This window comes from Ranitomeya variabilis, chromosome 2 (assembly GCF_051348905.1).
Source record: "Ranitomeya variabilis isolate aRanVar5 chromosome 2, aRanVar5.hap1, whole genome shotgun sequence".
Lineage (NCBI taxonomy): Eukaryota > Metazoa > Chordata > Amphibia > Anura > Dendrobatidae > Ranitomeya > Ranitomeya variabilis.
This window is the reverse complement of record NC_135233.1, coordinates 646,559,145-646,571,685: the sequence shown is the minus strand read 5'-3', so window position 1 is coordinate 646,571,685 and position 12,541 is coordinate 646,559,145. Positions and strand designations below refer to the sequence as shown.

Sequence of the window (12,541 nt, the reverse complement as noted above, 5' to 3'; positions counted from 1 at the left end):
CTTAAAGTCTATCTTCAACCTTAATAACTATGTATATGCCAAAAATATAAAAATATACTAAGCGGAAGTACCTATGTCATTGCACATACTGTACATATGAAATATACATGAAGGCGTTAATGCATCAAACAGTCTGAGGCTGAATTTTGTCGTAAAACTGTTTGAAATGAGGCCAAATATTTGTGCAATTTGCACAAATCCTAATTGACACCAAAAAAAGTGGCTTACATTACAACTGACTGTGGTACATTTGTTGCCGTGACACATGGTATTTCATTGAAAGGGGCATGCCCATAAATTTGGTGCATTTTACTCTGGTGCTTTGTTCATCCAGACTGGTGTGCAAAACTCCAGTCTTGTTGAGGCTACATGTTTTATGCATGGCTTGAATAAAAAATTAATCCTTATACGTACTTGTAGACTCCTAACATGTTTTTAGTCTCTTGGTTACGTTTTTAACACCATTTTAAACACTTGTACCATATGTTTCAGTCCTGTGGAAGAGGCCCTGTCATTATAAAATCCTGAAATGTTGGAAATACAAATAAGTTGACTATGGTACTTAATTCATGTGCATATCGTTCTTACCGTATATACTCGTGTATAAACCGAGTTTTTCAGCACATTTTTTTGTGCTGAAAATGCCCCCCTCGGCTTATACACGGCTTATACATGAGTCATTGTCCCAGAAAGACAGCGGGGGAGGGGGAGCGGTGGAGCAGCGGGTCACAAAGGCAAGAGCCGGTGGCTGCAGCTAAAGCCTGTGCCCATTGCTAAAGAGAACTGATTATTCACTGCGCTGGCAGTGAATTTTCATTTCTCTTACAGCATGCAGTTACAGACACAGCCGTCAGCTTCCAGCACACATTCTACATAACTTCACTGTGCCTTCGCTGCATCTCGTTCCAGCTCTTCCGGCAGAGCAATCACATGTCCCCCGCTCATTAAAATAATAAATATTCAAGTCTCTCCACTCCCATAGGCGTGGAGTGAATATTCATTACCTTAATGAGCTGTGACACGTAATTGCTTGGCAGGAAGATCTGCTGGCGTCGGAAAGAGATGCAGCGAGGGCACGCAGGGAAGGTAAGTAGGATGTGTTTTTTATAAGAACCATGCATACAGGGATAGGGGATAAGGAACCATGCATACAAGGACAAGGATAAGGAGCCAAGCATACAGGGACAGGGAGACATGCATACAAGGACAGGGACAGGGAGCCATGCATACAAGGACAGGGACAAGGAGCCATGCATACAAGGATAGGGGATAGGGAGCTATGCATACAAGGACAGGGATGGGGAGCCAAGCATACCAGGATAGGGATGAGGGGACAATGCATACCCCACTAGAGTCAATAAGTTTTCCGTGGCAAATTTAGGTGGGTCGGCTTATACTCGAGTATGTGCGGTAATTCCTGTGCATATTATTTGCATATTATTAACATGATTTCTATCACATTAAAGAAGTGTCTGTATAATTTTTATGAAGAAATCTATATTGGCTTATAGTTTTAGGCAAAATAATATTGTGTTTACTTACTAATAACATAGCATGTCATCCATGTTCCTTTCCCAAAAATACCTTGTAGAAACCGGAAAATCACCAAAACGTAAAAGTTTGGTGCAAATGCTACTACAATTCCACACAATCCAACTCCAAAAGACGAAATCAGGTATGTGATTTTTCTTCCATATCTAATATTAAAAGAGAGCAAATAAACAGATATAATTAAAATAATGATTTTGTTTCTATAATGAACAATTGTGTTTTACATAACTAAAGGGAATCTTTCAGTAGAATCAACCCTCCTAAGCCTTCTACATGGATATGTAAGTCATAGAGAGCTGAATAAAATACATTGATATCTGTAATCTGATGTTTTATTCCAGGTAAATCTATGTTTTTTCTGTTTATGTACACACAAGGTCAAAATTGTTGGTACCCATCGTTTAATTACAGAAAAATCCACAATGGTCACAGATATAACTTGAATCTGACAAAAGTAATAATAAATAAAAAAAAATCTATGAAAATGAAAGTCAGACATTGCTTTTCAACCATGCTTCCCCAGAATTTTTTTTTAAATTAAACTCATAAAATAGGCCTGGACAGAAATGATGGTACCCTTAACTTAATATTTTGTTGCACAATCTTTTGAGGCAATCACTGCAATCAAATGATTCCTGTAACTGTCAATGAGACTTCTGCACCTCTCGACATGTATTTTGGCCCTTTCCTCAAGGCCAAACTGCTCCAGTTGTCTCATGTTTGAAGGTTGCCTTTTCCAGATGGCATATTTCAGCTCTTTCCAAAGATAGGATTTAGGTCAGGGCTCATAGAAGGCCACTTCAGAATAGTCCAATGTTTTCCTCTTAGCCATTCTTGGGTATTTTTATCTGTGTGTTTTGGGTCATCCTGTTGCAAGACCCCTGAACTGCGACTGAGACACTGGGCAGCACATTTCTCTCTAGAATCCCTTGATAGTGTTGAGATTTCACTGTACACTGCACAGATTCTAATAACCCTGTGCCAGATGCAGCAAAGCAGACCCAGAACATAACAGAGCATCCTCCATGTTTCACAATAGGGATAGTGTTCTTTTCTTGATATGCTTCATTTTTCCGTCTGTGAACAAAGAGCTGATGTGCCTTGCCAAAAAGTTCCATTTTTGTCTCATCTGTCCATGGGACATTCTCCCAGAAGCTTTGTGGCTTGTCAATGTGAGAGGCAGAGTCAGGGCCATAGTCGTGGCTGAGTATATCTGGTTAAGCGCGCCCTGGCCTCCTGTCACATATCAACAATGTCCCTTTTCTTGCATACCTTCTGCTGCACCCTCTGCACCATCAGGGTCCCATCGGGGCTGCTGAAGTTCAGCTGCTGGTGTTGAGCACAAACAGACAGAGTACAATTCAAAGTGTAAGCAAATAACTTTACTTGGTTTCAATCGCAGCACATCCACATCAGTTACAGCATCAATACAGAGTATGGCATCTTTCACATCTTTTACTTTCCCTGTGTCTTCTCTTATTCCTTCCAGGACTTCCCTGGGTCGTTCCGAACCGTTCCATACTGAAGCATCCTCCTTGACCAGCATGACTACTCTTAGAGTTCCCTGATCTGTTTTGCACCAGACAGAAGGGCTTAAACACATGTAGATAGCTGCCACATTTTCCGAGCGACCTGCGTCTTTATCCTGCTGCACTTCTTTTGCTGTCCCACTGGCACTGGACGGCTGGGCCCTTATCATAGGACGCTGCGTGTCTTCTGCACTGTCCTGGTCTCTTAAGCCCCTCGGGATGCCGGGGGCTCCCTGGCTCTCCGAGCAGTCTCAGCTCCCAGTGTAATAATTATAGGGGATAACTCAGGAGACTCTTTGCGTGGATCAAGACAACTACAGGACACAGTTTTATAAGTGGTAAAGTCTATATTATCACACGGTGATTCAAACAGGTGCAGAGAGAAACTCAAGTCCACAACACTTGAAGTAAATATTACATGCAGCTTAGCAGTCTATAGGAATGGTATAAGTTGCATGGAGTGGGTCAGATTTAACTTTAGTCAGATGTGACATAATTTCAAGTGACATATTTAAGTGTATCATCTGAAATATACCACAATGATAACCCATGGTATATTCTCCTTCATGCTGTCATGCCCTGATCCATCTGCTTTCATTCACAGGTATGTCTGAACTATCTCCTACCCTGGAATAGCCACTGCACCCCTGAATTCCATGTACTTCTTCCCTCTGTTCTAAGTGGTACTTTGCTTGTTTTTCCCTGACTTTTAATTCCTGTATCATTGTGAAAATTTTCTGACTGCATATTGACATCTTTGTGCTCCTCACACCTAGCCCCATCTTTTGATCTTATCCTGCCTCTGTCTCCATCTTTGGTAGTCAAATCTTGTATTAACTGCAATCTGCTAATTGTCCCCTGCTGTGGACTTTCCTCCACCTCCTTCCTCCCCTCCCTGTCTCACCTGACTTCATTTCTTGGTCATTAGAATGGTATAAGTTGCATGGAGTGGGTCAGATTTGACTTTAGTCAGATGTGACATAATTTCAAGTGACATATTTAAGTGTATCATCTGAAATATACCAGAAATCGACCAGAAATCGACCAGACGGTAAGACTAATCACTGTATTCCAACTTCAATTACCTTTCTTTTCTTCCCTGCTCTTTAACCATGCTCACATTTCCCCCACCGTTTTTGCTCCACTAATCCTCACTCTCCTCTACTAACCCCATACCCCTGCACCCTCAAACCACATAACTATCTCCCCCTCTCTCTTACCCCCCCACCTCGCTCCATCTGCAGTCCTGCTTTCTAACCTCAGACCTCGACCACCAAAATATAATATAAGCCAATCACTCTCCTTCACCCACCTGCTTCTTTCTCTGCTTATTCTCACTGCTGGCGACACATCCCCCCAATCCTGCCCCCCCCTCAGTCATCACTAATCCTCACCCCTATCCTCACACTATGAGAAACTATCGCAACCCCTCACACTTAAAATCTGTGCCACTGACCCCCACCCCCCTGCTTCCTCTCTCTGGGGCACTTTGGAATGCCCGCTGCAACAAGCTCCACATGGTCCATGATCTCTTCACTTCCCGCAACCTTTTCTTTCTGGCCCTCACTGAGACCTGGCTGACGCCCCCTGACACGGCCTCCCCTGCTGCACTGAGTTACGGTGGCCCCCAATTTACCCACACTCCTCGCTCTGGCAACAGACATGGTGGAGGAGTGGGTATCCTTCTTTCTAAAAACTGTTCCTTCAACCCTATCCAACCCCCACCCTCCCTTATCCTCCATTCTTTCGAGGTTCACTCTGTCCGTATCTACACTCCCTCCAATCTCCAAATGGCTGTCATATACCGACCACCAGGCTCAGCCACTGCCTTCATCGACCAATTCTCCACCTGGCTCCTTCACTTTCTCTCTGCTGACATTCCCACCATCATCATGGGGGACCTTAATATCCCTACTGACACCCACCAGCCAGCAGCCTCCAAGCTCCTGGCCCTTACTTCATCCTTTGGACTCACTCAGTGGTCCTCCACAGCCACCCACACAGACGGACATACACTAGACCTCATCTTCACCCGCCTCTGTTCCTTATTTAACCTCACAACCTCTCCCTTCCCCCTATCTGACCACCATCTACTCACCTCCTCATCCTTGTCCTCCTCACCCGCCCCCCATGTCCAGCTATTACCACATCCTCGCAGAAACCTCGCACATCTAGACATTCACAGACTCTCAGACTCTCTTCTACCTCTGTCCTCCATATCTTCACTGCACGACACGGACAGCGCCACCGCTTTTTATAACTCCACCCTCACATCAGCCATAGACTCAGTCGCCCCTCTCATGCATGGCACAGTGCGATGAACCAATAGGCAACCTTGGCATAACAATCTCACAAAAAAACTTCGACAAGCATCCAGGGTTGCGGAGTGGCGTTGGAAGAAAACACGCCTGCCAGGCGACTTCAGTGCCTTCAAACAAGCTACATTTGACTTCAAATTAGCCCTCACCTCTGCCAAACAGACCAATTTCACTGACCTTGTATCTTCACTATCCTACAACCCAAAACAACTATTCAGCACATTTACCTCCCTCCTCCGCCCACCACTGCCACCTCCAACTCCCCTCATCTCTTCCGAAGACTTTGCCACCTACTTCAAAAACAAGATCGACCAAACAAGGCAAACCCTAACTGTTCCAACACCCCAACCACTCCATATACCAGACCTCTGCCCTTCCCTAATAACCTCCCTCTCCAACATCACTGAAGGAGAGCTTACTCGCCTCTTTTCCAAATCGCACCTCACCACCTGTGCACTTGACCCCATCCCCTCCCACCTGCTCCCCAACCTCACTAACATGCTCATTCCAGCCCTAACCCATCTCTTCAACCTATCGCTATCTTCTGGTACCTTCCCCTCTGCCTTCAAACATGCCACGATCACACCCATCCTCAAAAAAACTAACCTTGACCCAACTGCTATGCCCAGCTACCGCCCCATATCACTGCTCCCGTTTGCTTCAAAACTCCTTGAGCAGCATGTCCATGCTCAAATTTCCTCCCACCTCTCATCTTACTCTCTCCTTGACAACCTCCAATCTGGCTTCCACCCCCACCACTCCACCGAAACTGCTCTGACCAAAATTACTAATGACTAAGGGTACCGTCACACATTGAAATTTTCATCGCTGCGACGGCACGATTCGTGACGTCGCAGCGTCGTATAATCATCGCTCCAGCGTCGTAGACTGCGGTCACACGTTGCAATCACGGCGCTGGAGCGATGCCGAAGTCCCCGGGTAACCAGGGTAAACATCGGGTAACTAAGCGCAGGGCCGCGCTTAGTAACCCGATGTTTACCCTGGTTACAAGCGTAAACGTAAAAAAACAAACCGTACATACTCACCCGTCGGTGTCCTTCAGGTCCCTTGCCGTCTGCTTCCTGCTCTGAGTGCAGCCGTACAGTGAGAGCAGATCGCAGCACCGCTGCGCTCTGCTCTCACTTTCCGGCTGGCACTCAGAGCAGGAAGCAGACGGCAAGGGACCTGAAGGACACCGACGGGTGAGTATGTACGGTTTGTTTTTTTACGTTTACGCTTGTAACCAGGGTAAACATCGGGTTACTAAGCGCGGCCCTGCGCTTAGTTACCCGATGTTTACCCTGGTTACAAGCGAAGACATCGCTGGATCGCTGTCACACACAACGATCCAGCGATGTCAGCGGGTGATCAAGCGACGAAAGAAAGTTCCAAACGATCTGCTACGACGTACGATTCTCAGCAGGGTGTCTGATCGCAGTAGCGTGTCAGACACAGCGATATCGTAACGATATCGCTAGAACGTCACGAATCGTAACGTCGTAGCGATGGAAATTTCAATGTGTGACGGTACCCTTAGTCACAGCCAAAGCTAACAGACAGTTCTCCATCCTCCTCCTTCTTGACCTGTCCTCTGCTTTCGACACAGTCGATCACTGCCTACTGATACAGATTCTTTCTTCCCTTGGCATCAAGGACCTTGCCCTGTCCTGGATTGCCTCATACCTTTCCGACCGCACATTTAGTGTTTCCCACTCCCACACCACCTCCTCATCCCGCCCTCTCTCTGTTGGAGTCCCTCAAGGCTCTGTCCTAGGGCCCCTACTTTTTTCCATCTATACCCTTGGCCTAGGACAACTCATAAAGTCCCATGGTTTCCAGTACCACCTGTATGCGGACGACACTCAGATCTACCTCTCTGGCCCAGATGTCACCTCTCTGCTGTCCAGAATCCCAAAGTGTCTCTCAGTCATATCCTCCTTCTTCACCTCTCGCTTCCTAAAACTCAATGTAGACAAAACCAAACTCATCATCTTTCCCCCGTCTCACGTATCCCCCTACCTGACCTATCTATTATGGTAAACGGCATCACGCTCTCTCCCGCACCTGAAATCCGCTGCCTCGGGGTAACTCTCGACTCTGCCCTGTCCTTCAAACTGCACGTCCAAACTGTTACCACCTCCTGTTGCCTCCAACTCAAAAATATTGCCAGAATCCGTCCCTTCCTCAGCCCACAATCTACCAAAACTCTTGTGCATGCCCTCATCATCTCTGCCTCGACTACTGCAACACCCTCCTCTGTGGCCTCCCCGCTAACTCTCTTGCACCACTTCAGTCTGTCCTCAACTCTGCTGCCCGGCTAATCCACCTCTCTCCTCGCTACTCCCCTGCTTCTCGCCTCTGCAAATTTCTCCACTGGCTCCCAATTCCCCAACGAATCCAGTTCAAACTACTAACACTGATCTACAAAGCCATCCACAACCTGTCCCCTCCCTATATCTCTGAACTAATCTCCCAATACCTTCCCTCACGTAATCTCCGATCATCCCCAGACCTCCTACTCTCCTCCACACTTATTCGTTCCTCACACAACCGCCTCCAAGATTTCTCCCGAATATCCCCCATCCTCTGGAATTCCATGCCTCAACACGTCTGACTATCCACCATCCTCGGATCCTTCAGACGGAACCTGAAAACCCATCTCTTCAAGAAAGCCTACAGCCTGCAATAACCATTCTGCCACCTCGCCATCGCCACAGCAGCTGCCTCACCACCACCAGAGCTGCAGCACCTCTGACCTTCTGTCTCTTCCCCACTATCCCATAGAATGTAAGTCCGCAAGGACAGGGTCCTCTTTCCCCTCTGTACCAGTCTGTCACTGTAAACGTGTTTACTGTAAATGATATCTGTAGCTCTGTTTGTAACCCCTTTCTCATGTACAGCACCATGGAATTAATGGTGCTATATAAATAAATAATAATAATAATAATAATAGGAAACTTCAGAGGAAAATGCAATCACGCAGAACGTCTATGAACCACAATTATTCTTGAGGATACTTGACACGAATAAGTCCTTGCCTAGTCCAAAACACAGATAGATATGCTTATAAGGCAGTTCAAATAATATCTTAGCTCAACCAGGGAGGCCTGGGTAATAGTCTCAGGTTCTTGCAGAGCAGCAACAGCTTACATGTCCAGCAAATGCAGATGGAAGTAAACACGAGCAGCAGATGAAGGAGGATTACTGGAACTGGTGTATGCAGCAGGAACTCAGAGCAGAGTAGCAGAATAACCCCACAGGTTCACAGGAGCAGGTATATAGCCAGGGAGTAACCAGAGGTCAGGAGCTGGATGCAAGGCAGAATACTCTAGCACAGACTGAAGGCTGTGGTGGAGTTTTATAGCAGGAAGACACAGTGCACATAAGACCAAAGACGCCATCTTGGAAAAGGGCAGTAATGCACAAAAGGTAATAAAAAATGTTCAGAGTCCTGACATTACTCCCTCCTTAGAAACGGCCTCAGGACGATCCTGGACCTGGTTTCTCAGGGAATCTCTGATTAAAATGAGAAATCTTCTGTTGGGCATTGATGTTTTCCACAGGTTCCCAAGAGTCTTCCTCAGGGGGATATCCCTGCCATCTTATCAGATATTGGAGCCAATTCCTGCGAATCCTGGAATCAACAATTTTCTCCACCACAAATTGTTCTTGCCCATCAATCACCACAGGCTGCGGAGGTGGCACAACACGTCCCTGGAAGGTATTAGGAGATACAGGCTTTAGTAAAGATACTGTACATGAAAAACTGGGTGTACCTTCATAGTCCTAGGCAGCTTCAGCCGGCAGGCCACAGAGCTCACAATACCATTGATCTTGAAAGGGCTGATGAATTTCTGTCCAAGTTTTTGTGAAGGAACGTTTAACTTCAGATTCTTAGTTGCTAACCACTCGGAATCTCCCACCTTGAACATGGGTGCAGGTTTACGGAATCTATCAGCCGAACTCTTTTAACGTTCTTGAGCTGTGGTCAGGGATTCCTTCAGAACCTCCAGATTTTGCCTCATCGCAGTCAGCCTTTCCTCCACTGCCGGAACCGGAGAATTAATTGGAGACCTAGGTAAGATACACGGATGATAACCCAGATTGGCAAAGAAAGGTGTAAATTTAGTGGAGGTGCTCTGAGAATTGTTATATGAAAATTCGGCTAATGGCAGCAACTCCAACCAATCATCCTGGAGATGGCTGACATAGCATCTTAGATATTGTTCCAGCGTCTGGTTCTGGTCTGACCATTTGTCTGGGGATGGTAAGCGGAAGAGAGACAGACATTAATATTGAGTGCAGAGCAAAACTTCTTCCAGAATCTTGAAGTGAACTGCACTCCACGGTCAGAGATGGTCTCATCCGGAACCCCATGCAACCGAAAGACATTCTGTATAACCAAGTTCACTGTATGTTTAGCTGAGGGGAGGCCGGTGCACGGAACAAAATGAGCAGCTTTAGTCAGGCGATCAACTACCACCATGATTGTATTCATGCCCCCTGATGTAGGCAGCTCCACAATAAAGTCCATTGATATAGACCCCAAGGGCGGGACGGAACAGGTAATGGTTGTAGAAGACCCGTAGGTGCCACATGAGGAGTCTTGTAACGAGCACATACCTCGCAAGAGAGAACATAGTCCTTGATATCCTTCAGGCAAGTTGGCCACCAGAAGAATTGGCTCAGGAACTCTTGTGTCTTCTGTACCCCCCTGTGACCAGCCAACTTGGAGTCATGTACCAACTTGAGGATCTGCAGATGGATGACCTCAGGGACATAGATACGTCGATCTCTGAACCACATGCCACCCTTAAAGACAAGATTAATATCCACAGGTGGGTTGGCCAGAAATGCATCACCGTCATAGGCCTCCCTGCACTCCTTCCACAAGTCCTGATCGTGGATAACTCCGATGAAATTGGCATCAGATAGAATGGTCTTGGACGGGGCTCCAGGTACGGAATCCGCAGCATGGATAAAGCATCAGCCTTCCCATTACGAGAACCTGCACAGTACGCAATAACAAAGTTACATTGACGAGGAGAAAGACATCTAGCGGATCTAAGGAACTCTAAATTGCGATGGTCAGTTAGCACTATGATCTGTTGTGCAGCTCCTTGCAGATGATGCCTCCATTCTTTGAAAGCTGCAATAATAGCCAGCAATTCCTTGTCTCCCACGTCGTAATTCTTCTCTGCTGAGGTTAGTCTATGGGAAAAGAAAGCACAAGGATGTAGCAGACCCTTCTCTCCAGTTCTTTGGGAGAGAATAGCCCCCAAAGCATTATCAGAAGCATCCACCTCCACAGTGAATGAAAGTGTTGGATCTGGGTGTATCAACAGCGCTGCTGATGTGAAACAGATCTTAAGCCGATCAAAAGCTTCTTGAGCCTGTGATGACCACTTAAAGGGTTTTTCCTTTTTTGTCAAGGAAGTAATGGGACGGACAATATCAGAAACATTTCGAATGAAGCGTCTGTAGAAATTTGCAAAACCAATAAAACGTTGGACCTCCTTAACGTTCTTGGGTACCGGCCAGTCAAGGATCGCTTGAATCTTACCAGATTCCATGTTCAGCCCCTGGGGAGAGATGATATAACCTAAGAACTGTATCTCAGAATGATGGAACTCGCATTTCTCCGGCTTAATATACAGATGGTTCTCTTTCAGATGTCTTAAAACTGTTTTGACATGTTCTTCGTGTTCCTGTAGAGAGTCAGAAAAGATTAGTATATCATCCAAATAGATCACTACAAACTAGTCCAAAAAATCTCTGAAAATGTCATTAGCAAGGTGTTGAAACGTTGCAGGGGCGTTACAAAGCCCGAAGGGCATCACAAGAGATTCAAAGTGTCCATACCGGCATCTGAATGCTGTCTTCCACTCATCCCCTGGACGAATACGCACCAAATTATAAGCCCCACGAAGATCCAGTTTAGAGAACACCTTAGCATGGTGGACTCTTTCCAGTAATTCGGGAATCAGAGGCAAAGTGTAACGGTTTCGTACGGTTACCTTATTAAGTTCCCGATAGTCAACACAGGGTCTCAGGGTCCCATCCTTCTTCTTTACAAAAAAGATAGGTGCCCCTGCTGGTGAGGAAGAAGGATGTATGAAGCCTTTGGCCAGATTTTCATCAATATACTCCTTTAAGGCTTGAAGCTCAGGTGCCGCCAAAGGGTATACGTTACCAAAAGGAATAGCTGCCCCAGGAAGCAACTCAATGGGACAGTCATAATGCCTGTGTGGAGGAAGCTGATCTGCATTCTTCTTGTCACAGATGTCAGAGAACTTTTTATATGCTGGAGGTAAAGAAAATACCTGTACATGTGGTTCCGTGGCCGTGGACTCAGGGACAGCTTCTGTTAACGCTGAGTTGCTCCTTGTTGGAAAGATAATCTCCTTGGTCTCCCAGTTGATAATTGGGTTCTGAGAACGCAACCAAGGAATGCCTAAAATCACAGGAAAATGAGGAGAAGAAATTAGCAAGAAAGAAAGTTGCTCCTGATGATTAGGCTCCAACAAAATTTCAAGGGGTACGGTCTCCTGATCCACAGGCCCAGAGATTAAAGGTGACCCATCCACTGTTTCCATGGTAATTGGACAGAAATGCGATATCCATGAAATTGCCACCTGCACCAGAGTCAAGCATAGCTGCACTGGAAATCCACTGTCCTGAACACAGGATGTTAATAGGGAGAGAACAGTGAGAGTTCTTTTCCTTAAGCTCCTTGGGGTGAAGTCATAGAAAGGCATTTAAAGGCAGGTTACATTCAGAGATGTCAGATTTATCATCACAGTTGTCATACTCCCCTACTGCTGCTAGCACCTTGTTAGGCCGTCTAGGACACTTAGGACAATTGATCAAGAAGTGGTCAGACTGGCCGCAGTAGAAACATAGACTTTCACGAAGGCGATGCTCCCGGCGCTCATTGATCTCGCGCCTCTGAACGGAATCAATTTGCATGGGCACCTCCTCCACCTCCCGAGATGTTTTACCTGCAGGCTCTTTGGAAGGAAGGGAAAAGTTAGAAATATGGTTATATGCAGCAAACTTCTCCTGCCTACGCTCAGTAAGGCGAATGTCAATGCGCACGTCAATGCGCACAAAATGCTGTATAAATGTCTCTAGCTCTTGTGG

At 46.1% G+C, this 12,541-nt stretch overlaps 1 protein-coding gene across 1 annotated transcript in view; it reads right to left on the bottom strand.

Moving 5' to 3' along the window:
• The window catches only part of SLC22A3 (solute carrier family 22 member 3), a 570,890-nt gene that overhangs the window by 223,928 nt on the left and 334,421 nt on the right, over positions 1-12,541 (bottom strand). The window contains exon 3 of the mRNA XM_077289157.1: positions 1,543-1,697. Coding sequence (XP_077145272.1) covers positions 1,543-1,697 — 155 coding nt within the window. The remainder of the gene's footprint in view (positions 1-1,542; positions 1,698-12,541) is intronic.